This window comes from Brachyhypopomus gauderio, chromosome 11 (assembly GCF_052324685.1).
Source record: "Brachyhypopomus gauderio isolate BG-103 chromosome 11, BGAUD_0.2, whole genome shotgun sequence".
NCBI classification, from domain to species: domain Eukaryota; kingdom Metazoa; phylum Chordata; class Actinopteri; order Gymnotiformes; family Hypopomidae; genus Brachyhypopomus; species Brachyhypopomus gauderio.
In genome coordinates, this window is record NC_135221.1 from 6,655,287 (window position 1) to 6,682,105 (window position 26,819).

A 26,819-nucleotide genomic window follows, 5' to 3' on the forward strand; every position below is an offset into this window, starting at 1 on the left:
TTCCCACCACAGTTTAAACTGCAGGCAACAGAATGACCCTGCCTGATTGTCAGAGAATTGTATTGTCAGGCTCAGAACATCGTCAATTCATAAACAAAATGGTCTGCAGACTGACGCATTTTGATTAATGTCACCATGACAACTGCATAATTCATGAATTGTATTAGCGTTCCATTTGTCATTTTTGAGTTATGATTCACCCCAGGGATTGTCAAAAAAACCTCTTTGCTCGCACCCACAATGTTTTAAGACCCTACCCCCTCCTCCAACTCCCTTCCAAATGTCACAGTCAGCTGGTGCAGTGCAAGGCAGCCAGAATTAATCTGCCCTCATAAATATCTTGTTAGCATCACTTTGTGTGAAAGACACTCTCATCTTCATTCTACCAACAGAGGTACTGTTCTTACTAGCTAAAGGGCATCATACTGCCACCTTGTGGTAAGGGAGTTGAACTTGACTGTTGTAATGGTGTATTACCATTCCATAACACAGCACAGCATGGAAATAAATAATTCATATATAAGACAGCACTGTAAATGTACAAAAAGATGTATTTATTTATGTTTTGTTGTTTTAACTTATAGTGCAAAACTGTACTGTTCCAAAATCTGACAGAGTTGAATCATAAGATGTTTATTTTTTTAAAAACTAGATATACAACATAGTAGCATTGAATATGAAAAGAATAACTGAGCATTGTGATGGTGTAGCTGTGGGACACCTGCTGTGCTCCTAGTCCTGAGGTTTGTCGAAACTGGAATGTAAATCTGAAGAGGAGAGACAGAAATGACCGGTGGTTACCACTGCCTCGGCCAGCTGAGTTTCTGAAGCCTTGTACTAATGAGCATCGGTGTGTGGACAGCCCCCGATCTACTGACCTTCCGCTCCGGAAGACACGCGGCTGACGTCGGAGTGCTCAGGAGTGCCACTCTCTTCACTCTCCCCTAAACACACAATCATTTAGGGTGATTTTTCTTATTGTTTTTCTACAAATTTCATAGAGCATGCGATATGAAATTGCAAAATCCCAACACTCCCCTCCCACATTCACAAAACCCTTTTGTCGCACTCGTCTTCTTTATCTCTCTCACTCCCCTCCTCTCTCTTCGCTTCTCTCTCTCTCTCTCTCTCTCCCCCCTCCCATCCTCACCTCTTCCCTCCTCACTGGTCGAAGGGCTGCTGTCCTTTTCCCTAGCCCACAGGACACTGGGCGGCGTGCGGAGGCGGGCCCGGGGCGGCGTGCACTGGTCCCCGGGGCTGAAGGACTGGGACACGCGCCCCTCCCTGCCCCTGGTCAGACCCCAGCCATGCCTGGAGCCCAGCTTACGGCGGGATGTGGTCCTCGGTGCCACTTTGGGCTGCTCCTCCGACTCCCCCTGGGACGCGGCTCTCCGCAGGGGCGTGGGGGACTCCGGCTCACTGCGAGGGTCCTGCTCCTGACCTACGTGGACAACGGGACGAGCGTAAACGTAACTCAACACGGCAGTTACACAGCAGATACATATGATGCAATGCCTTCTTCTCAAGCGAAGTTCTTAGAAGAACATCTGAATATTAGCAACGTGAATTCTGTGAGACGTGATTTATGGGACATTTCGGCTCTGAAGTTCAGAGTCAACATCCTTAGCTCTATAAAGAGGACTTATTTTCTAAGATGGAGGACACATCTGCAGTGAGTGCGTTTACATGCGCGTAACCATCGGACTCTAATCAGATCATGTGGTCATCTACACGCTATACTCTGATTTCTTAGATTGGAGTATGACTTAGAAATCAGATGAAGAAATCCAATAAAGAGAGCTGTATTTCTGCTCACTAATCTGACTTCTCAGCATACGTATACCTTACTCTGATTTTTTTTTCTCAGTCTGTGCATGCTCACAATCCAAACCAGACAGAGTGGATAGTGGGATTAAATGCAGCAACTGCGAAATGAAATAAAATACTTTTGGGGAAATGCAGGACAAGCTTGAGGAAATGTAGAATTTCAATTAGTAACCATAAAAAAGTGAAATGTGCCAGTACGTTGGGTTCATGTTTACATAAAACCGTGACAGGAAGGAAGATTGCAGTGTACCAGTTTAACACATCATTCTGTGAGATTATTGGCTGCTTGCAAAGAAATCCAGTTATTGCCTGACTCATGTAAACCTGGAGTTTTCCCTTTATCTGAATTTGCATGTAAACGCGTTGATGGGATTACTGACAAAATCTGACTTTCTGCAGTTACTGGATTAAGTGCATGTAAATGCACTCTGTGAGAATTACAGCAAGAGCACTTGCGAGCGTGAGCTGCGTTGTAGCGGATTTGTATGGCTTGTGTGGGTTTTGCGGCGTTCCCAGATGCCTGGTCCCTGCCTGCACTGCTCAGAGCTGAACCACAGTTCTCACCGTGCACTGGGGTAGGTGACGACGGCACCAGCGCCATCTCTCCAATCTCCGTCAGGTTCTCCACGCTGCCTGCGGCAATGAAATGAGCCCGACCCTCCCGGCCCGTCTTTGGCTTGATCAACTTCTTCATGCGATCCGCGATCCAGTTCGTCTTCCTACGAGGACGACAGTTAGGGGCTTAGTCAGAAAATGGGGCTGCGCCATCAGCTAAATGGGGGGCAGGACAGAGAGGAGAGGAGAGCTGCTCATCAGAAACCAGGCCAGACGTTCTCACTGACTTAGACTGCTTGGTTGGAGGCATGGCTGGCTCCAGAACCCGATACTGGTCCATGATCTTCTCCACAAGCTTCTGCTTCTCTCTACGTAGCTCGTTCAGCTTGTCTCTGCGGGACGGGACAGGGCAGGTGAGGGGCTCGGGTCAGGCAGGACGGCACATCCGCACTCGTGGAGGATCGTTACGTTTTTATGCAAAAAGCATCGTTCAAAATTTTAAAAGCTGAAAGTAAAGATTTCCTTGTTGAGAGCGACGTTATGGTGGGGTATAGCTGTAGGCACAGCAGTTTAGCTACCCTTGATGGAATGCTGTTACATTGGAAGGACCCTAATAAAGATAATGGTGTGTGTGTGTGTGTGTGTGTGAGAGAGAGAGAGAGAGACACACACAGGTACTCCTTCTGCTGGATGTGGTGCTGGTCTCGACTCTCAAGGCTCCGCTCCAGCAAGGCCCGGTTTTCTTTGCCCAGAGCCTGGTTCTGTTCCACCAGGTGCCTGTTCTCCTCTTCCATATTCCCCTTTAACTGAGTAAGAAGCTAAAACATACAAACGCAGCCAAATTCACCCTCATGCATGAATGCATGCAGTCACACCAACATAATCATTGCCATAATGCACATAATGGGCTCTCGTTACCATAATGTGCATCATAAGCCATGAGGCCCAACACTGACGCATTCTTAACGGCGCTCTTCCTACCACCTGTCACTGCCATTACTCACAATACAATTATGTAATCATCCCCGTTTGCTTAAATGCCACTCAGCTTTAGTCATCCTTTCACACTTCAAAAAGAATAAATTCAAGCGTGCAAAGCAAAAATCGGCCCTGAGCGGACCATTTTGACGAGGGAAGTCAGTCAGACCTGATGCTGGCTGTTGAGGCGGACATTGCTGAGGTCCAGTTTCTGGTTCTGCTCTTTGAGCGAGTTGAGTTCGCCCTCCAGCCTTGTTCGGTCTAGCTGGACCGAGCTCATCTCACCACGCAGAACCGAAACCTGAGCCAGAAGCTCGGCCTGGCCCTGGACCCACTCCTTCTGCAGATTCATATACCTGGGGGGGCATGTCAAACCTCAGTCAGACAACCAGTACTTCCATTGACGGGCCAAAGGGATAATAAGGCCGTTATATAGATATTTAAGAAGCAATCACTCTATATCGTCATTATCGGTCGCTGAGTCATTCTAATGGCCAACGCGGTACGTATAATCGCCCTGCGTCCTGCCCTGTGCTTTTAGCAGGCTTGTGAACACCAGCCGCCTTGTTTCTGCCGGGGCCGTTCGGTGGAATGCCACAGCAGGAGGGACTGGGTCCTGACTCAGGTTATCCAGACGTGAGGCTCCAGAAGCCGCCCTGCTGAGCCAGCCCGGGTTTGGGGCTTTTCCCCACGGGGGGTCACACCGTCCTCCTGCTGACAGCACAGGACGGCTCAGCGGCTCTCGGTTTGCCAACCGCCGAGCTTCCGACTTGCCTCTCGTTCTCCGCTTGCAGCCTCTCCATCTCTTTCCCTCGCTCCACCTGCTCTTGCACGGCTCGCTCCATCCTCTCCCGCTCCGCCCGAACCTCCTGCTCCATCTCCTCCAGCTGGGCTTTGCTCTCCATCAGTTCCTTGTACCTGAACAGGTAGTGACATCACAGCATGTGCACACTGCAAATATACATTGTTGGTTTTGCTGAGTGTTAAAAAAAAAGGTGACAATACAATAACCGAGCTGTCCAGCCTGGGTGGTGATTTAACTAATACTTACTCAGCGTCTGAGCAATGTGAACAGAATGTGATTAAAGGCACATTCAGGAGCAAAAACTACTTTTATTGGACTGCCAAAGTGCAGCTGAGTGTAGAATCTAATTCTATTTATTCCCAGAACAGTAATATGTCGCTAATATTCACATCAGTTGAAGAGAAATGCAATTTAGAAGGAGTTAAACTGATTAGCTGACTGTATCATGGGGGGTGTTTGGAATACTTGTGTTGACCCCCCACTGTTGTTGCCTCCTCCTGCCTGTGAGTCTTACCTGGCCTCCAGGTCTTTGTACTGCGCCTCCATATTCCGACTGCTGCTCTTCAGTTGTCTGTGTTTGGCCAATAGCTCCTCTAGCTCCACCTCCTGTCTCTGCTGCAAAGCTGTCAGTCTCTCATGGTCCCGCCTTAAAGCCTCGGAACGCACTGCCGACTCCTCCCTCTCTTTCTGCCACACCTTAGACTCCGCCTCCAGGGTGGCACAGCGCACCTCGCTCTCTCTGCACCTTGCCAGCACTGAGGCATGCTGGGAGCTTAGAGAAGTCTGCTCCACCTGAAGGGTAGAGACAAGCCAAGAGAGGCGCCAGGGTGTCGCAGCCAATCAGGGGAAGGGAGAGCACCCCCAGCCAGTGGAACGAAATCAACTATGTGGGGAAGTGGGTAGCTGTGAGTCAAGGTGTACACAACACACACACACACACACACCTGCAGCTTAGTGTTGAGGTCCTGCAGCTTGCCGCAGTTCTCTTGCAGGTTGATGGAGTGCCGTTGCAGCGTATCCAGCTGTTCCCGCAGGTGTGCGCAGGCCGCCTGCGACTTCTCCAGCTGCGACAGCAACACCTCCCGCTCACGCTGCAGCACTGCATTCTGGGACACAACGCAGGCAGGGCTCAATGGACGTGTTTATTTCATGTTGTTCGTTTGACGCGAGCACACACACACACGTGCGTTCACCTCTTTATCCATGTTCATCAGTCTCTCTCTCAGAGGCTCCTGTCCCTCCCTGATTGTGTCCTCTTGTTTGTCCTCAAGGGTCGTGGTATAATCAGAGACAGAAAGACGCTCTGTGTGCTCCGATTTCACGCTGCCAAAGTTCACAGGATCAATAGTCCCTTGGGTGGTGCTTCTTCTCTGTCCTGGAGATTGCCCGATTAGCTTAGAACCTTTCGTTGCCTCTGTATCGGTATGGGCGGGAGACGCCGTGACCTCTGAACCTGCACAGGACTGCTGAGTTTGTAATTGTGCAGTGGTCATTTTCATCTTGGCATCCAACTCTTCAAGAGACTGGTTCAACTGAGCCACCTGACTGGACAGCCTCTGGGTCTGGACTCGCTCATTGGCAAGTTCCTGGTGTTTTCAAAAGGGGACACAGTTAATAGCACATGCATTTTTATGTGATACTAAATAAGCAAACCCACACACTGCATGAGCACACACACACACACACACACACACACACACACACAGACCTGTGATAAAGAGGTAATCTGTGTGCTGTTCTCAGCATTCAGTATATTCAGTTGTTGGTTCTCCTTCTGCACGTCCTCCAGCTGGGAGCAGGTCTCCTTAAGCTGGGCCAGTTCATGACTCGCACGTCTGCAGAAACACAAGGTAAAGGCACCACCTACAATATGCACCATCTCTGCAGTACTGCCACTAATCCACTTCTTTCGTGAAGTCTAGTGCGTATACATCTGTGCTTACTCAGCAACAGCCTACTTCACTGGAGCATTATACAGGCACTTAACCCAGTGTGGTGTTTTCATCCCTGACGGGGCTAAAAACGAGCCTGATTGTGTAGTCTGTCCCCTAATCCACTGGTGGCCATTTGCAGAGCTTAGCTGGCTTTTTAGATTGTAAATCATTCAGAGATACATCTCCCAAGAGAAAACCGCTTAGTTGAAATGGATTTGAAAGCATGTGCTAGTGCGACATGGTGCTAACCTGTACTGAAGCTCCAGGCTGCAGGCCCTCTGGTTGCCGTGCTCCAGGGCGGAGGCCGTGCTCTCCAGCTGCTGACGAAGTCGGGCCGTCTCTCTCTCCCTCTGCCTCTGCTCCCGTCGCTGGCTGTCCAGCTCCGACTGACACGCCTCCTTCTCCTGCTCCAATCGCGTGACCTCCAGCAACGCCTGGTCCCGCCCTTTGCTCAGAGACTCCACCTCAAGGCCCGACTCCCTCAGCTCGGCTTCTAACTCCTCCTCCCTGCGGCGGGCTGAGTCCAAGCTCCGCCCCAAACGCTCCAGTTCTGCCTTAAGAGTTTGATTGGTCAAGTCGAGCTGATCACCCTTTAAAACGACAAAAAAAAATGTTTTTTGTAAAGTAATTAACATGTCATGACCACAGATAAGGTCAGTGTAAATAATATTTGTTCCTTTTATACAATAATCCATGTAAGCTCATGTTAAATCACTTATTATTACAGATAATGTTGTCAGAAAGGTTTTAAGAAAATGATTTATATGGTGTGGGTCAAAACCCTTATATTAAAACTCAGTTTAAAATATTGAACTGGATTTCATTGAAATTTTACCCTTTATTCATCCAAATTTTTTTATATGTTCTATTTTCCCTTGTAAAAGTGTCGTACTGTTTGATTTAACCTATGTTCATAAAGGCCGGCACGCTGAACTGTAATTAGTTGTGGAGCCTCAGAGGTCAGATCTTTACCAACATGTGGTCTTACCCTGCGCACTGCTGCTCGCAGTGAGTCTACAGTGGCCTTAAGAGCGTCTCTCTCCCTCTCCAGGACAGAGCGCTCGCTCTCCAACTGAGGAATGACCGCTGCTTCCAGTTTCTGCAGCTCAACCTGGCTCTGCAGTCGCATCAGTTCCTCTTCCTTGTGCATGGATTCACACTGCAAACTCTTAGCACACACACAAACACATATCAAACACGTGCTTATAAAAGCGCTCTTTACAGTCTCATCCCTCCTCGCATTACTGGATGGATGTAGGACCTCTCTATATTTGATTGGCTGCCACCGGAGTCCTTTTTCTGAAATCATCCATAACCCACAATACCTCAATCTCCTTTCTGGCTTCGGCGAGGCTCTCTGCTGCTTTCCTCAGCCTCTGGCTCTCGGCCTCCAGGAGAAGCAGCTTCTGCTCTGCCTCCCGGGCCTTCCTCGTCTGCTCCCCCAGTTTGGAGCGCAGCTCCTGGACCAGGGCCGCCAACCGCTCTGCCTCCTCCCCAGCCTGCTGGAGCTGGCTGGCCAGGACCAGGGCTTCCGGGCTCAGCCTTCCCTCCTCCGTCTCTGCCACCTCTCCTCCTCCTTCGCCTTGTTGTGCATCTCTCCGAACATCCAAAGTGTCACTTCCCTGTGCCAAATGGCTTCCTGTTTTCTCTTTTCTTCCCTCCATCCCTTTCTCTCCTTCTGCTTCTCCTCTTTGCTTTCTTTCTGCCTCATTAATGGCCTCCTCTTTTCTGTCTTTCAGGAGAACCTCCTCCCCTTCTCCGTCTTCTCTCTGTGATCTTGTCATGTCTTCTTTCTGTGCTTTCCTCTGGCTGGTCTGTTCCTCTCTTCCCGTGTCTTTGCCTTCACACTCTCCTCTGGAAATCACTCGCTCTCTCTTTCTGCCTGACCCCTCTCCCTCATTTTCTTCCAGTCTCTGGATTATCTTTAGCTCCTCGAGGCTCCTCTTCAAACTGGAATTTTCATTTTTCAGATTCTGAAACTGACAGTTGAAAAAAGGTTTGAAGGGAGCTCGTATTTCTGCTGGGTCTGTAGCTCAGAACCAGCAGATCAAACGCACAAAAACAATTGCAGTGTGTGTGTGTGTGTGTGTGTGTGTGTGTGCGTGTGTGTGTGCGTTGAAACTGAAGCCTCACCTCCCTCAGTGTGTTCTGGTGCTCTTCTTCCAGTTGTGCGAGTCTGTCTGTCTGTCTTTGCAAAACCTCAGGACAACTGCTCTGCAGAGTCTTACCAACAGAATTGCAACACGTCATGCCAATTACAGAATTACAACACGTCATGCCTGTTACAGAATTACAGCACATCGTGCCTGTTACAAAATTACAACATGTCATACCAGTTACAGAATTACAACACGTCAAGCCAGCTACTCAGTGCACTAAAAGAATATAGAAACCAAGACAAAAAACTCTTATGGCAAGATGGACATTTTGACTAAGTCATACAACGAGAGCTTATGTGCAATAAATGCGCGTGTCCTATAGCAGGACAGGTGAAGTGTGACGCTGTCCACAATTAGCTGCATACTCCAGCCGGACAGGACCGGGCTAACAGCCACGCCAGCAGTTACTGGTGCTAATAGTCTGTACATTTGTAATCTCACACATGAGAAATAATTAAATTGCTAGATACCAAAAAGTAATTTCCTTGGCACAACCATGAACCATTTTTGAATTAAGTGATACTTGCAACATTAGGAAAAAATAATACATCTCCAGACCCAGAACAAATTGGCAATTATCTTCTCTGAGCCGTAGTTCAGTAATCCTCCCACACATACGTTGACTGTGCCGACCTTTTCTCAGTGCAACACTTGGGACTCTTGGGAGTCTTGCAATGTACAACAGACTGATGTAACAAAGTGATGTAACAAACTGGTGGTTTCACCTGGTTCAGTAAAAAGTGCAGTTTTTGCTTATTGGTACAAAAGTGGAATTCTGAGCCTAATTTGGTGTTGTGGTCCATAACAACTATAATTCTTTGAGGACTGACACATTCTAAATTTGGTACTGGCCAGGATGCTTGCTAAACTGTTGTATCAGCCAACTGCAGACAACTTCATCCTTCAATTACACTATGCTATGCAATTCACATTTAGTTACTGACAGCTTACTGTTAAACTGTACAAATATCATTTGTCAAATGTTTATAAAATATTTATCATTATAGCGGGCTCTGGAGATTGTTTGTTTCTAACTGGCTGGCATTTGTCCATTATTTTCTTCCATCAGGACACCTCTGACACAGTGATGGCTGCTTAAAGATAAGTGGGGGAGGAAGACTAACTGAAATGACAGTAAGTTTGCTATCCCTCACTGAGATACCATATATAAAGCCTTTTAAATGCCTCTGTTTTTTAAACAGCCACTGTAGATAAAGTGTCCAAACAGGAAAAGATAATGGAGCATTACAGAGAAATGACACAGTGATTTTTGCCTCTAGCAACAAACCGTTGTCTAAGGCAGCTACGGCCCATAACCTCTGACCCCTGCCACTGACCTCCTGCTCAGCCAGCAGGCACTCCAATTGTCTCCTCAGTTCTGCGTTTTCGTTCTCGGCTCCCAGAAGTCTCAGCGAAGACGCCTCATCTACCTCCACACTGAGCGGTTTCAGTTCCAACTCTGACAGACGGAGACAGAACAGAGAGACAGGGACAGAACAGAGAGACAGGAAATGAATCGAGACAGGAGCAGGGAAAACATCAGATTAATGTCAGGAATCTAATACCCAGCATGAGGTTGACGCATGAACTCAGACGGTGACAGCCGAGCTAAGTGTGGCATTCACCGGGAGTGTGGGGCCTCTTGGTGTCTTGAAGCTCTTCGTCAGACTCCAGCTCTCCCTGGAGCGCGCGGGGATGAGTCACACCGCAGGACACTTTGGCGGCGTGAGAGTGACGCTTCAGATCCACCTGCAGACTCATATTCATCTCCAACAGTTCGTCCACCCTCTGCCTCTCCACATCCCGCTCCTACACACACACACACACACACACACACACACACAGGGTGAGGATTCCTGCTCCTTGCACAAGTTACTGATTCATTATGGGTGCCACTCTCTTAATTACTATATTCAGTAGCTCTATTCAATAAACATCTGATCACAGGCCACCAAGAGCCGTAAGCATGTGCGAAGCTCTCTCGTACCGCCTCCATATTCATGAGATTCTGTCGGATCAGAAGATTGTCTTTCTCCAGCTCCCTTAGAGCAGAGCAGCGTGCTCTGGCGTCTGCCAGCTGCTCCTCCAACAGAGCCTTGTTCTCTTGCAGCGAGGCGCAGTACTGCTGCTGTTCCTGCAGGGGGCGATACAGAGGCAGTTGCACATTAGCTACCTGAAGCTAACTGGCAGCATAACTAGTACAGTATGCCTGGTTTTGAATACTTCATCCATGCCAAAATAAATCTGCCTTGATTATTGTCATTCCAGTAACTAGTATCATTTCATTTTTCTTGCTCATCAAATTGCATCAAATGAATAACAGCAAAGGCTGTGTGAAAACCTTGAAGGTCCCAGCTTCACTAACTCGGCACACTCCCTGATTAAAACCTCATCGTTTTTCTCACCATAAAACTGTCACACTGCTACCACATAACGAAGGCCTTTCTTAAAGGTGTCATGCCTTCAAAAGTGAATGGTTAAGATAAATTGTTTTCACCAATATATGTATCATTATGATAATAACAATTATTATAGTAATAACAAGTTCAAAATACACATAGGTAACAAACGCTTAAAGAGCACATTATTGGCTTTGACAAGTCCCCTCAAAGTACAGATGACTGATGATCCATTAAGCAGACATTAGCTTCTTATTCCAGAAACACATAAGCTATGACTAGAATTTGAAAACAGCTTCAATACAGCATCACCTTTGTTGGGATTATTGATAAATTCAAACCAGGCTTTTGACCGTTTCTGCTGTGGAGACCTACTTATTCCATAGGATATTGAAACAGATGGACACCACAAGGCCTCTACAACAGCAGTCTGTCAGTCGGCCTGTCTGTCAGTCGGCCTGTCCTAGGGTTCCTTCCCCAGTGGGCATGGTCTGCAGTGTGGGCTTTGATCCACACCACCGTTTCACACCCGTCTACCTTCAGCTGTGTGCGGTAGAGTTCCAGGCTGCGCAGACGGTGTGTGCAGGACTTCAGCTCCGTCTGCAGCTGCTCTGCCCGGGCGGCCCTCTCCCGCAGACAGTCCAGCTCATCGCGAAGGCCCCGGCTGACCCGAACCTCGCCCTGCAGGGCCCGGTTCTGACGCATGGATGACAATAATGGGTTCACTTATATAGTGCACTTGCGTTATACAAATATACTACAATTAGCATAATAGTAATGGTAAGATGCTGTAACCTATATGAGTCTACATAGTTACAGCCATTTGATCTTCTTAAAATATTAAATAGTATGATAGAATGTGTTTTTTGTTTTTACAATTAACTCACCTCACACTGTAATTTCTTAAGTTCTTCTTCCATAGTTTGTATGTCCTGCTTATAATCCAATAACTGATCTTCTTTATCCTCCCTGAAAATTATTTCAGAATGACAATACCCACCATAATCTGCTTTGCCTGCTCATCTAATCTGTTTATCGGTAGTTAACGCATAAATTTACTCACTCAGAGACACAAAGCTTAAAATAAACCCTTTCCCTCGCATTCAAAGACGTAAGACCGAACTGGCATGCATGCCACCGGACAGACACGTTCACTCACAGTTCCTGTTTGAGTCGCCGCAGTTTGGCCTTGCTATCTGCCAGTTGTATAGACAGTCCCTCTTGAGTGTTGTCCCACGGGCCAGCAGGGGGCGCTGTGGGGGACGTAACCGCCTCACGCTGCACACACAGTTCTGCTATCCTCTGTGGGTGAAACAATGGGGGTGTACTTCAGTACTTTTTAATTCAGTCTCCCGTTTCAAATCTTCAGTCAGGGTTCTTGGAGAAATTAATGTTATCTTTTATTTTCAGGAATTAATGTTTTTAAAATCAGGATGCAGCCCTGATCTTGGGCAAAGATCAGTCACTTCCCAGAAGATGTCAAGAGCCTTATCTGCAACTGCAGTAAGTCACATACACACAGTAAATACTATTCGGGACTGTTTCGGACCTCGTTGTGTCCAGAGGACCCTGTCCAGAAAAAGCCTTTAAGGATCCTTCTCTCCTCACCTCCAGGTGTACGTCCCTCTGTGCCAGGAGGCTCTGGATCTGCCGGCCCAGCGAACTGAGCAGACCCTGGACCTGCAGGCTGTCCAACTCGCATACGTCTCCGTACTGCAGTGGCAGGACTGCGCTGGGGTCCTGGGTCACCTGCACCAGTGCACATCAGTACCACACACTGCAGGGTTAGCTTGGCTCTGGCCCTCTAATCCCACCACATGTTGGCATACAGCACAGGGTAAGATTTATATTCTAAAGCAATTCACTCAGTTAGCATTTAGCAGTGCCTGAAGTTTCCTATCCTGAAACGTGTCCGGCACAATGGAACATATTCATAGGTGCACAGAGAAGCTACATGCTCAGACTGGCACTAGCTGGCAAATGATTTTTCAAAGCTTGTAAACATCAATTATATAACCTCTGCATCTCTGAGCTTGCCAGGAAACCAAACATCATATGTTAACTCATAGTTAAGGTGATCTGTTTGACCTCATTACAGATGGACTCAGACTGGGTGACACTAACACCAGAAAATCACAGCTCATTGTGACATATGGACAAGACCATTAAAGCTACACATCAGACTTTGATGCCCTGATCTGCTTTATTCCTTATCTTAAGTTGTTTGGACTCATTTTGTAAGCAAGTGATGCTAAAATGACAGCAGCAGTGGCTCCGTGATGGTGATGCACACTGCGAAGCTCTCCTTAGAGATCCTTTGTTTGTTTATTGCTTGTTTGATTTTTGTTGGTGTTTTTTGTTGGTTTTTTTTTTTTTTTTGCTTTTACTTTAAGCAAGGGCTTGTGTGCAAAACAAATCACAGCCATCTGTCTGGGTTCCTGAATGCAGAGCCACAGGAGATCATGCAATTAAATGGGCAGGAATAAAAGACCCAGGCAGGTCCAGCAGTGGGAGCTTATGATGTCACACGGTTCTGCCTTTTCAGTCTGAGGCATAAAGGCCCTAATCTAGGGACCATTTTGTCAATTTTTGTACGTTAAAGGTCCTGCCTAATTTCGTCAAATATCAGGTCTTTATAGTTTTCCTTGTATTGCTCTGTACGTATATACATTATCAGTATGTTATCATTAATATTAAGCCCACCCCCAATATTTTAATGTGTTCTACTAAAGCTTCCAGCAAGATACTCTTCATAGTGAAACTGAGACTCAAGACTCAGACTCGTGAATTAAGTCATAAGAACATGATACTGACAAGTAATACTAACAACAATACTAACAACAATACTAATAACACAAGGCAAGTGCAGCGAGGTCTGGGAAGACTAACCTCCTGAATACAGAGTGCCAGATCTGTCTGAGTCTCGATGTTGAGTGACTGGATCTGTTGAATGAATATCTCTTTCGTTTCACACTGATCACAAGGGCATACACACACACACACACACACACACACACACACACACGCACACACACACACACACACACACACACACACACGTCACTTCTCAATGTTCATGTCACTTCTCAATCTTATTGTGTTTTGTCTGTGTCACTCAAAAAAGTAAAGTTACCTGTACAGCACATCCCAGTAACAGGAGCAACAGTCTTCTTAATTCCTCAATAGCTCCCTCTGTTGACCACACAGAAAGTGATTAAATTTTTTTTATATTTTGTGTTGCTAGTTATTAAATGGCAGACACAACACTAACATTCAACAACATATGCTGAGACAATAAAATGTGTTAGTGACATGTTGATCTAAAACAACTAGCACGGGCCAGATCACTAGCACGGGCTCACCTGTGAGGGGATCACGCCCCAAAACAGCCACATTGGGAAGAGGCATCAGAAGCAACTGTTGGAGATTCTCCTAGTGTGTGTGTGTGTGTGTGTGTGTGTGTGTGTGTGTGTGTGTGTGTGTGTGTGTGTGTGTGTGTGTGTGTGTGTGAGAGAGAGAGAGAGAGAGAGAGAGAGAGAAAGCAATGGCATAGTGTTCACATTTATGTTGTACAAAGACACCAAGCATCTGAACACTATCACATTCCCAGGCAGTTTGATTAGGTGCAATATTTTGACTCACAGCTCCAAATTTCTGTGTCACATTAATTCATTTATTCTGTGTCACATTAATTTAAACTAATTCATTAATCAGCTAGTAGAGACATTGAGTCTAATTTGCCATACAATGGCTGTGGTTTTAACACTGTCCATACTTGCAACACCCACATAAAAATAAACATGATGTTGAAGAAAACATCATGTGGCTGTGGAAAGCGTGTTTGTTTAGTTTAAATGCTTACTTGAAGCAGTAGTTCATCTTTATTTTCAGTGAAAAGTTTGATGGCATAAAGAGAGCTTCTAAAAAAAGAGCCTTTAAATGTCATTCAAAATAGCCATGTCAATGGATCTTGTTTAAGTACTCTTAAAACAAGAAGTAAAACCACACAAAAAAAATAATAAGATGACCACAGTTGTTTTGTTCAACTACCAGTGTGACTTAAGAGGCATGGTTTGATCATCTGATTATAGCCATTGTTTATAGTACTTGTGCGGTGGATGAGCTATATATTTACTTTTAAATTTATATTACAATTCATTTTAATTCATAGTCATGCATATCGTGTCTGAATAGACAAGAATATCTTGTACAAAAACCCTATGGACAGACATTTATTCATGGCAATTCTACCTGTATTCAAGTCTCTAGAACTGGCCAGTATGCCTTAAACTGGGATGCTTGAAGGCAGTGGGAACACAGGGACAGAGATTATAGCACCATAGGGCGACGGTACCTGTTCATGTCTCATTACAGCAAAGTGGCTTCACACAGCAGATGCCATTTTGATCATTAACTCCCTTTGAAAACTCATAGAAATCAGTATGCAGACGAAGCTCTAGGAAACGTGATCACCTGGTAGTAGGAGCGTAGGTGCCTATTGAGAAGGGAGAAATTCTGAACTCGGAGGATCTTGTCATCACCCACATTGTGATAGATCTGTTCCACCTTCGGATTAGGATCACTGGGGAAAATAAAATGACCAGTGGAAAATTGAGTCCTTAAACAACATATTTTGGTTTCTAATTGTTTTGTCTATTCTTTCCATAAGAACAGAAGCCATTCTTCAGAGTGGGCCTTACATGATTCTCATGACCTCATTGAGGTAGACTCCATCCGTGAGGCGCAGGTACAGACTCACTGCATTGTGGGAGTTGGAGTTCACTTCCATGTAGTCTTGGGAAAAAGGTCCGTTGCCCTCATCATCAAACATGTCCTTAAAAAGATGCACCTTACGAAAAAAAGACCAGGAACATACTGCCTGAATGCCTGCGTTACACTGATCAATCATGACGTTGCTTCCTATAAAAAATACCTGTTTACTAAATCTTTTTGTATTTTGAATCAGAATTATTCTATCACCAGTAGTTTTCTGTTCCAGTACATGTATATATCATGATGGATTCCTTCCACGCTGTCAGACTACTGCAGGACACTGAATGTTCCTGGATGTTCCAGAGACCAAAAACAGGCAATACTAATTCATTTCTCATTTTAGAAGTATGTCTGTATACATATTAAGTGCAATAACAGACTTTTAAATGAATAAGTTGTATATAATTCATGTAAATTTTAATTGCGCTGATACTCAATAATTATTTTTGTGAATGAATCAGAATTCAGCATTAAAAGTGCTATATGGTCCACCTATTTTAGTTTGGGAAGAATTACATTTTGTCCGGTGTAATAAGTTGGTAATCACTACCTATAATGGCATATAATTTCACTCTCAATTTGGAGTTAATTACTTACCGTTAGTTTGTTTAATTACTCATATTAACATTTTAGAATTGTAACCAATCCATGCTGTTTTACAATGACACTTTATTAATCTTCAGTATAATTAAATGATATGTCAATTTTACTGAAGCACGTACCCACGTAACAAGTGCGGTTCCCATAAATTCTTCTAACATTTCCGTAAAGGTAGCATCCATCTTGTTCGACCCTTATCAGTTTTTTTATCCTTCATATGATAATTGTTTTAACATATAATTAAAGTGTCATGGAATCTTCATGATTAACATGAATGATAACAACACATAAACGTACTTTAGGTTAGTCTAGTAAAACAAAACCGTTAGCATTTTTGCTGCCACAGCCCTTCTGCTTTTCTGCCTCGTTAGTGACACACTTTGTAACCACCCCGGAATTTAGAAAAAGCTATTACATCAACGCTGTTCCTCCTTGCAGAGCGTTCCAGAAACACGTCGTCCGCTGCCGCGTGGCGTGTCACGCACAGCACACGCGCATCGCGTTTGTAGGTGCGCGCGAACTTTGGGGGAATAACGTCCAAAACACCTTCATACTTTCCACTTATATGGGGGATATTGGCGAGGTGTAGCACGCTTTGTGGTGTACTGACAAGGCGCACGTTTTGGTGGCTCATAGGACACTATCTCAGATTTTACACTGAACTGTGCAGGTATCTCAAAATCAGTAAGTCTAATGAGTGAATCTGCAGCGCCACCGTGTGGTAAAGAGCAGGGCTAGTTTGTGAGTTTGTAAACTTGGGTTTTCAAAGTGAAGTTGAAAAATCATTGATAAATCATATTGATGAATCAATAAGAAGTACTGGCACAGTACTGAGTGTTTTGACAAGTTTGGTTAACGTTTGTTTGCGAGGTCTGGTATATGCTGAGCGAATGCTTTGACAGCAGTTACGGTATTAGTGGCTATCAAAAGGATTAAGAGATTCACATGACACGGCCTACGACTCCGCCCTCCAACAGTTTGTTTATAAACCATAATCCTTCTCTCTCTCTCTCTCTCTCTCTCTCTCTCTCTCTCTCTCTCTCTCAAATTTTATATGAGCCGAGAACAAACTACTAAGCCATAACAAAATCAATTACTCTTGGAAGGTATTTACTCTAGAGGAGAGTGAAAGATACAGCAAAGAAACAGGAGCAAGAAAATGCATTAAACCCTTTTAGTCTTAGAAGCAAAGGACCAAAAGCCTTTATAAACAGTTTCCAATTAACAACAGCATTTTGGTTTCAGAGGCCAGAAAAAAAATGATCAAGTAGCATCACGAAGCAGACACAAACTCACACCTTTATTTGTCTTATGCATCTTTGCATTTGCTCTAAGAGCACATTTTAATAGCCGTGCACAAAGCAGAATGCCCATATGCAAAAAATATGTAAAAGCCATAGAAGAATTACGTCATAGAATACATCATATAAATAGATGGTAGAGAACTGACAAGTATATTTCAAACTACACTTCTTAAGTGGTGGCTTCTTAATATATATGGTTCCTCATAATAAAAAAAAATGAGTATAGAAGATTTACATGTGTTATACAAAACTATACAAAGTGTATGAAAGGAGGCATATAAATATCGTACTGTATTTGAAAGAGGCCATAATAATATAAAATAATTATTAAAATTATATATATATTTAAACTCAGGATTGCATATGATTCTTACAGACTTTTTGCATATGGGTAAGGACTACAAACAGCATGTGATATGTACATTCTCAGTCACTGCGGCTCTCTGCAAGGTTAACACTCTACACATGTGTATTTTTTAAGTTGTTGTAAAATTTGGGAAATGGCAAAAGGATATAGTCCTTAAGATATGGCTTAATTGTCTCTATGTTTCAACCTCTTATTTTCATACTGTTTAATATTTTTTTCATGCCATTTTTCATACTATCTTTATATCTTCTCCTTTGACTGCAGTAAATGGGAAATTAATGCTGCATAGGTGATGGTTGTGTTTATATCATTCTCCTTTTCTGAATTATGAAAAATCAAGGTCAATGAAAACATGTAACTCTTCCCTGTTAAGCTTCAGCAGCGAATTTGTGGTGTCTAGCTGATGGGCGTGACCTCTAGCTGATGGGTGAGGCCCCTAGCTAGTGGGTGTGGCCTCTAGCTAGTGGGCGTGGCTGCCTTTTCTGGAGCTGCTTCTGCCGTCGGCTCTGGGGCTGCATCCACCTGCACTTGCAAGAACTTCGCCATCTTCTCCTTCAGCTCCTTTACGGTCTCCTTTACCCCTTTCTCCAGGATGTAGCCTTCGGTCTCCACCTCCATGTTCTCCTCCCCCACCGCCTGCATGGACGTCTGCAGGTAACGCAGGCCAAGCAGCACGGTCATCTGGAGAAGGTGAGAAGCGACAGGGCAGAGGTCAGAGGTCACCTGCATTTCAGTGTTTGCATTTCAGGACCATTTGTCAAACGTGAGGTTTGTTAATCCCACAGAGACACATTTTGCTATGTTTAGCTGTGTTAGTACATTCAAATCATGCATTAAAAAAACTATAAATTATTGCTGAATTACATAAACGTTGTAGTCATGAACTGCACATAAATGATCACATGGTTGTGAGTTATTTTTGCCTCATTACACATAGATATAAATAACATCTGTAGATGGTACATGTGAGTCAGATTTTCTTTCTGTCATTTGAGCACTGTAATCCTGACCAAAGCCAGATCTGTGAGTAGCATTGAATGGGGTCCATACATGTAACACAGCTGATGTTATTTTAGGTGACCCTTAAAATAATGTGCTTATAATATGGTGCCAGTATAGCCTGTTATGGCCTGTACAGCCTTGCAAATGTCCTCAGTGTGGGACAAATAAAGGGCTCTATTTTCTTATCTTATATGCTTAATATTTGTTATTTTGAGTATATGTTTATTACACAACAGGTGTGGTCCATTTTACACCAGCATGGAATGTACTATAACTTCTCAAATCCAGTCACAACATGACCAACTGAAAATTGTAAGAGAATTTGTGATTTACTTGTCTGTGACCCTCAATCAGAACACACTGACATTTTGTTCATTCCACTATCTGTGTGTCTGCCCCTCAGAGAAAGAGAACTCTCTCTTTCTCTCTCTCTCTCTCTCTCTCTCTCTCTCTCCCTCTCCCTCTCCCTGTACTTTTCCACTACCCCTACATTCAGTCCACTGTACTGCCTCTCCTGATAAGGAGAACACCAATCAAACATATGTTGTATTATTCTTACCCAATTAACTTATGACGCATCTTAATTCTTCTATATTTAACTAGATGTCTTCTCATTCAACTTGGGCACTATTTCCTGACACCCGTGTGTTATGAATCTGTTCTCCTGGCATCAGCTATAGAACACTGAGGGCTGAACACATTTATAATGCTGTTTATGAACCCTGTAGGCTATGATCTACGTCTTTGAGATTCCACCTAATTCATGGCTTTAGGAGACGTTAGGCAAGATTAGGTGTGTTTTACTCAGAACTGACAGTAATGATAATGGATCACCAGCTGCAGGATGGGTAATCAGAGATCAGGATAGAGGTTTTTTCCCACTTCCCAGAAGCCACCTTGCCTCAGGGCAAACCCTTCGTGTTCACACTGCGTACCTGTATGAGGAAAACCGACAGCACTCCAGGCCCAATGGCGTTCATCAGACCCAGGAAGTGGTTGAGGAGAGCTTGACGGCAGCCGCTGTTGTACAGATTCAGCTCCTCTGTCTGGTACTCGTAGTTGTAATGGGCCGTGTTGTCGAGCAGCTGGTACTGGATGCAGGGCCTGGGGGAGGCTGGGTTACAGCAGCTGAACGGCACCCCGTCCACCAGGTAGCGGCCGTCCACGTTGCTCCTCACGCGGCTGCACAGGGGAAGAGTGATGACACGTGACGTCTGTGACGTGATGACACGTGACACGTGCGACCTGCAGCTGCCAGGCTTAACGTTCTCACTGATCGTGAAAGCACAGTGTGGTGAGTGGAGGACATTCAGGAAGTCCATTCGCCACACATGCACACAGTCCTGTCCCCCCCCCCCCCCCCTCCCTCCCTCCCTCCCTCCCTCCTCTATCATGAAGATCACCGAGGGGTGACAGAGTGCTGCTGTTGGAGCTCAGCTCCTCAGCCACTCACTCTTTTACGTCCTTGGAAGTGAAGTCCAGGTAGCGGTTGTTGACCCACTGCACCTCGAACCAGTCCCTGTAGTTACTGTTTCCACAGCACTGGAACTCCATCTGCAAGCGGTCAATGGTCTCCTTCTGGAAGCAGCGGCCCGGGATGTCTGTGTCCTGTGGGTTTATTACCAATGCCCGTTTCACTCAGAAATCTTTGTCAGTAATGGACATAATAATGTTTTCTGGAAATGTTAACTCCAGACATGGACTAGATTACATCAGCAGGGATCCTATGATAATCCTTCTGTCTTTATCTGGGTGACTTAATCTGTGTTTGTAAAACAGGTCAGTACATTATCTAGTCTTCTTGACAGCACACTATTTGTTACTGCACATAAATGCTGACAAACCAGAATGCTGTGCTAGTAGACTGAAGACAACACTTTCAAGTCACACCCCACTGTAACCATCATTACACTAGCTTTCTACTTCACACAATGAAAATGAGTGTGTGTGTCTGTGTGTGAGTATGTGTGTGCACGTTTATGCAGTAATGGAATAGATGCTGACCATGGCCGTTGAGCACAAACATGGTATTTTTTACATTAACACCAGATTTGTTTTTGATAGATAAAGTATTTGTATCAGATGACATTATAGATGCTAAATTGTCAGCCCGATTTATCTTTTGGATGTAGTTCATGATAAAGGTCAGATTACTGGAGGTCAAAACAACCAGCCACTGTTTCCAACTGTTTCTCATGTTTTGTGCCCCAGTCGTTATCAGATGATTAAATCCTGCCTACACTCTAGTTATATGGGGTGGGAGTGAAGTTCTCGGAGGACCTTCTGCTTTTCGGGTGCACTGTACTGCTGGGGAAGGAGCATTTTGTTTACGTGGACAACGTTTACACAGCTGCAGGAGCGATCACAAGTCTGCTCGTACAACAGCCTCAACAGCTTGAGGATCCCAGAGAGGGCGAGTGCTCTGAAACGTTGTGGCTCTTCATGGGTTCAAGTAAATATCAGATGCTGTTACCGTTAGTTTTAATTACTCATATTAACATTTTAGAATTGTAACCAATCCATGCTTTTTTACAATGACACTTTATTAATCTTCAGTATAATTAAATGATATGTCAATTTTAAAGATGTAATTTATCATTTGTAATGGAATACATTTTTAAGTAACTCTCCTTAAGTAACGTGTGTGTGTGTGTGTGTGTGTGTGTGTATGTGTGTGTGTGTGTGTGTGTGTGTGTGTGTACGTGTGTGTGTACATGAGCACTCCCACCTTGTAGAAGCGTATGCCGTTTTTCAAACCCAGTTTCAGGGATTCCTCCAGGCCGGGCTGCAGGATGAAGCTCAGCGCCATGGTGATCATCAGCAGTGTGGTGAAGAAGAGGGACATGCAGAAGAAGGGCACGAGGAAGGTCTTCCAGCGTGGGAAGCGCGCTGTGTCCAGCGAGTCCTGGCACACCTTTCCAGCACAGACGTTGATGCCCACAGACGCCAGCCCCAACACCATGAGCAGATTGGGCACGATGTGAATGTCACTGTTATGCATCACCTGGGAGGCAGGACGTGATTTAAAGGTGCAATCAGCAGAATACAGGATACAGATCACCACACTCTTCATCCCACTGACAGATGCTGTCTGTTTAAAAGGTCGGACATGACTTTGGACAATTTGTTGAAGAAATTCTACATACTTGGAATAGGTTGTACCGACAGGTCTGTTCTACAGATCTTTAACAATGTAGTTTGTATAGCCAAGCCAAAAACACACCTTGCTTTAAAGTTTGGGAAGTTTTTAACAGTATCAGCTCAGGCATTGTTAAGTGTTCAGATCATTTATTGTTATAGCTACATCATTTATGTTTGCCCTAATTGTTTACAGTAACCAAGGTGTTGAAGGCTATTTAATGTTCCTTAACCTGTGACAAGCCAGCAAAGTCTAGCAAGAGCTGTCTAAAACTGCCCCACGTCTTTTTCAGTTCTAGGGACAAATTTACATACAGGGTCTGTTGTTGTAGACCTGCCATAAAGACATCTGCATGTTGTAATGAGTTTGCAAGCTTTACAAAAATAATAACTTCATGCTTCCAGCTAAGAGGACTGTGTTATATTCACAGTGTTCACTGTTCCATGTACAGACTAACAGGTTTTTGTTTGTAGGTTTGTTTTTGAAAACCAGATTCAACACAGCTATAGTGGCTGACGGGTAGATCATTTGAATTCTTCCATGTAATTTTGACCACTGATAGATATGTGAAACAGATTATGTGAAACAGATGACAATAATGTGGTTTGTTTGGAAGCACATATCGGAAACCAAGAAGAAAATATTGCATTTATATAACATCAATTTTAAATAAATTAACATCACTTAATGTGAGGTATTAGACTAAAAGAAAGCCATTAATAAACCTTACACAATACAGGGCACCTTTACAGATTTAAGATGCAGTGATATCTATGGGTCAGTCTCAAACACACAGTCCACTAAATCAGAGTTTGGCCACACTATTGTATAGATTAAATGTGCAGATTGTTTATTAGTAATTAGTGTTAATTAGTCATTAAGGCATTGTACCTCTTCCCTGCGGACGAGCTCAGTCTTGAGGAGGATTCCTACAGCGAAGGTAACCGCTCCAGAGAACATGGCCACCCATGACAGCAGCCAGAGGCCCTGGGCCAAACGAACTCTCTTCTGAAAGGGGAGTTTGATCTTCAGGAGTGCCATGCTAGAACAAGAGACCAGAAGACATGGAGGAAGAACACAGTGACTCCAGCCAGAATAAGCTGGAGATGTAGAATAACCATTAATTACATAAAACAATCAATTAATAATAATAATTAGAGAAATAGCAAAAAAAATTTAAGTTTATGTACTGTAATATAATTAAAAACTAACATTTAATTAATTCTTTATATTTCAACCAAAACACGGAAAAAGAGATTCAAAAACATATTAATCATCTGATGGTGTGTCAATGACCATATTAAAGTCAAATTTTCAGTGTTGTGCAGCTCTTCCTGATTTTTCATTGTATTTTAAAAGCTTCGTAATTACCTTCACAGGTTGGTTATCACCCAACAGCCAGGACCCACAGCCCACAATATTCCTTCTACAGTTCCTCAGCCATTTTACAGAAGTCTCTGAAATATCATATGAAGTATTATTTCTTGCATGTCATAATCCCTTCTCCCCAAGTCTGATCCTATTAAACTAACTCTAGCCAATAGGAACCAAGGCCACTGTCATCTGAGCAAACCTGCCCTTGGACACAAAGCCAAATTAAGGGAAGGATACATCTTGGATCCCAGGTAGACTCACGGCAGCTAAGACTCGGGACCCATAAAAATGAGACAAAGTTGAATGACATGAACTCTGATGTAGAAAGTAGTTACTCATTATGTAAGATGCAATGAATAAAGAATATTTTTATATAGGATTTAAATTGATCCTTTGCCATCTGAACCTATAATGAGGAAAACATTGACTGGGTTAAAATCCAAAGTCAGTACAGTATCACTGTAACCAGTGAATGGCCACATCTAAAATCTCAATCATATCTAGATTTTACAAAACCTAACACAATTTTTCTGTCTCTACCGTATGAACACAAAAGTTGTATAAAGAGGACAGAAACAAAGATGGACTGAAATACAGGTAATAAGTACTTCATTACAGCGTAGAGATGTAGTTAGGAATAAAATAAAAGCACAGACAAACAGTAAACTGTGGGAAAACAATACAGCCATATTTTTACTACAGGAAATCCAAACAGTAAAGTAAGATGGGAAATAACGCTGGTACAAACTATCACCAATTACAACATCCAATCTCCTCCAGGGATGGGCAGGAACAGGATGGTGGAGTGTCTCCAGACACATGCAGGGCCATTAGCGAAAGGTCACAGGTCATGCAATTTAGCTTTAGCATCTGCTAACAGTCTGTAGATCATCAGGATAAGGTCAACAAAAGTCAACTGAAGGTTTTAAACCCCTTCAGCAGAGACTGAAAGCAACTTGCTTCCTCATTTCCTGTAAATACAGTCTCTTCTGACCCCAGCAAGGGGTCATGACATAAATGGCAAAAATGCTGTCACATATTGCTGTCTGTTCCCTAAGCTCCCTCTTTGTCCAGGGAGTAACCAATCAAATTGTCCCTCCTCCTCCTATCCATCAGGTGATTTGTTGTCCCAGAGTTCTAGAGTTGTGTGTGATTGGTCATCGTCTGATTGTCCCAATAAAGGGGAGGATGGTGAAAGGTTCTTCACAGCTTCTTTGGAGTTGAAATGTCTCCTTAGTCAAGAAGGGAGCCTGAATGTACAAAAAAACCTGTAAAATATGAGACTAAAGCTACAGAAAGTGAATAAATCCAGCATAACAAACACGATGACTGAGCACAAGAATGACAGTGGTTTGGCCAAGGAAGATTTCTACCATCATCTGTCTATTTACCATCATTAATATTTATCATAATTTTTGAATGACTGACTGATAATTTTTCCTTGTGCATTTTGCGCCCTCTAGTGACTAAATGAACCATATTCGGTGCATGTGTCTCAGTTTTTTAAAGACATCCAGGTAATAACATGATTTAAACATTTAATAAAATCGCTGGACAATTAAAAGCAAACAAGATGTTTCCGTGTTCACCAAAGTATCATCCATCAGTTGCAAAAGGTGACAGTAAATAACTGGCAAATATACGCATAAAGAAATCACGTGATCAACACGTAACGTTAGTGACAAAGCAGTGACTGATGACGTTTGAACGACCTCTTAAATGTTTGTTTTTGTACAGTTATGTGACTACAACTTTTATCAAGTTGTATTATTACAACCATCAGATTCACACTCAGAACTGATGATACAATGTCGGATAGATTATAATTTTGAAACATTGATCTCTGGCTACACAGTAACACATTTTAAACGGTGTCTCATTGTTCAAGTTAGTGGATATATACAGCACATTTGGTAATCAGAGCAAGAATGAAGATCAAAAATATATACTGCTGTATCTTTGGAATGTTCAAGAAAACCAAAATATTACAAGGGGGAAACGTGGCGCACGCGTGTGATCGGGGGATGGGCGAATATGACGCAGCCCTACACAGCCTAGGAGAAAGTAGTTTCTTACCCATTCAAATCTGAAACGGAAGCTAGTTAATTTATTACAATAGCCAAAGAATGGATTATGTGTAGTTTGTTTTAAGGCTCTTAGCTCTTGTGTTTCAGGATTACCTAATAATTACCTAAATAATTAGGTAACAAATGCTACTAACATATACAGCTGTTGATGAACCAAACACTTTGATTAATGATAGATGGAGGGCACTAGAACATTCTAGAAACTCCTGAATATAACTTCAATCCTGAATAACTCTGCTCATGCGCATTAGCTAACGCACTGGAGTAAAAATCCAAACTAGAACAGACGGACCGGTTTAAAGCGGACTGGGCAAGGGCATTTTACCACTAAAATGTATTCATCCGCACTGCGTCACACAAACGTTTGAATCGTCGAACGTAAACAACACAATGTTCAGCGATACTGTTTGCTAGCAATGTGTTAACGCACCTTCCCTGTGCATCTGAAATGAACTGTAATGTTGCCTGTGAACAAGCTAAATTAGTATAAATTCGTTATACACTATGCGAATTATGTTTGTAAGCATTCCAGTAACGTTGAGCTACGCTCAACCAGGTTTAAGTGCCACGTTCATTGTTTCTTTTACAATTTTACAATCTTTTACATACAGTAATGTTAACGGTGTTATCATTAATGTAATATTAACGAATCTCAATGAATCTATTTTTGTCAAGATGCGGAGGAATTTTCACCGTGACGGCATCACCCTGCTACTTCCAAGTGCCCATTAGCACGAATGTCGAATCAGCCAATCACATGGCAGTAACTCAATGCGTTTAGGCGTGTAGACGTGGACAAGACTGTCCGCTCCAGTTCAAACCGAGCAGCAGAATGGGAAAGCAAGGTGATTTAAGTGACTTTGAACGTGGTATGGTTGTTGGTGCCAGACGGGCTGGTCTGAGTATATCAGAAACTGCTGATCTACTAGGATTTTCACGCACAACCATCTCTAGGGTTTACAGAGAATGGTCCGAAAAAGAGAAAATAACCAGTAAGCGGCAGTTCTGTGGGCGCAAATGCCTCGTTGATGACCGGGGTCAGAGGAGAATGGACAGACTGGTTCAAGCAGATAGGACGGCAACGGTTACTCAAATAACCAGCCGTTACAACCGGGGCATGCAGAAGAGCATCTCTGAACGCACAACACGTCGGACCTTGAGGCGGATGGGCTACAGCAGAAGACCGCACCTGGTGCCAGTCCTGACCGACACGGGAACGACTGAAAACTGAGGCTACAGTTGGACAATGGACGATTGGAAAAACGTTGGCTGGTCTGATGAGTCTCGGTTTCTGCGGCGATGTTCGGATGGTAGGGTCAGAAATTCGGGGTCAACGACTTGAAAACATGGATCCATCCTGTTTTGTATCAACGGTTCAGGCTGCTGGTGGTGCAATGGTGTGGGGGATATTTTTCTTTTGGGCCCATTGGTACCAATTGAGCATCGTGTCATCGTGCCACAGCGTACCTGAGTATTGCTGACTATGTCCATCCCTTCATGACCACAGTGTACTAGC

The 26,819-nt window shown here is 43.9% G+C and overlaps 2 protein-coding genes and 1 long non-coding RNA gene across 12 annotated transcripts; 1 reads left to right on the forward strand and 2 right to left on the reverse strand.

Moving 5' to 3' along the window:
- Window positions 1-533: 533 nt before the first annotated feature.
- On the reverse strand, window positions 534-16,425 carry ccdc88b (coiled-coil domain containing 88B). Its single transcript, XM_077021352.1, has 29 exons — window positions 16,153-16,425; window positions 15,358-15,506; window positions 15,131-15,239; window positions 14,020-14,089; window positions 13,791-13,849; window positions 13,547-13,630; window positions 12,266-12,406; window positions 11,817-11,959; window positions 11,545-11,626; window positions 11,195-11,353; window positions 10,246-10,392; window positions 9,884-10,067; window positions 9,596-9,717; window positions 8,233-8,322; window positions 7,425-8,078; window positions 7,088-7,267; window positions 6,349-6,689; window positions 5,874-6,000; window positions 5,359-5,751; window positions 5,110-5,271; window positions 4,680-4,957; window positions 4,135-4,278; window positions 3,530-3,716; window positions 3,055-3,200; window positions 2,670-2,774; window positions 2,392-2,546; window positions 1,151-1,441; window positions 879-944; window positions 534-767 (listed from the first exon to the last, which is right to left on the reverse strand). The coding sequence occupies exons 1-29, from the start codon at window positions 16,210-16,212 to the stop codon at window positions 733-735; spliced, it is 4,863 nt and encodes a 1,620-aa protein (XP_076877467.1). The 5' UTR covers window positions 16,213-16,425; the 3' UTR covers window positions 534-732.
- Window positions 16,426-17,303: 878 nt separating this feature from the next.
- Window positions 17,304-26,049, reverse strand: rom1b (retinal outer segment membrane protein 1b). Of its 10 annotated transcripts, none has more exons than XM_077021363.1 (8): window positions 25,997-26,017; window positions 25,734-25,768; window positions 23,214-23,299; window positions 22,734-22,884; window positions 21,432-21,707; window positions 20,157-20,311; window positions 19,639-19,885; window positions 17,304-18,382 (listed from the first exon to the last, which is right to left on the reverse strand). In XM_077021363.1, the coding sequence occupies exons 4-8, from the start codon at window positions 22,881-22,883 to the stop codon at window positions 18,158-18,160; spliced, it is 1,053 nt and encodes a 350-aa protein (XP_076877478.1). In that variant the 5' UTR covers window position 22,884; window positions 23,214-23,299; window positions 25,734-25,768; window positions 25,997-26,017; the 3' UTR covers window positions 17,304-18,157. The 10 variants fall into 10 exon arrangements, with proteins under 10 accessions (XP_076877478.1, XP_076877475.1, XP_076877474.1 ...); XM_077021360.1 differs by having other exon boundaries at window positions 23,214-24,466; window positions 25,997-26,016; XM_077021359.1 differs by lacking the exon at window positions 25,734-25,768 and having other exon boundaries at window positions 23,214-24,466; window positions 25,997-26,049.
- LOC143526759 (uncharacterized) lies at window positions 20,307-22,535 on the forward strand. The gene is made up of 2 exons (XR_013133946.1): window positions 20,307-21,155; window positions 21,439-22,535. It is a non-coding gene; the product is annotated as an uncharacterized LOC143526759 (long non-coding RNA).
- Window positions 26,050-26,819: the final 770 nt, after the last annotated feature.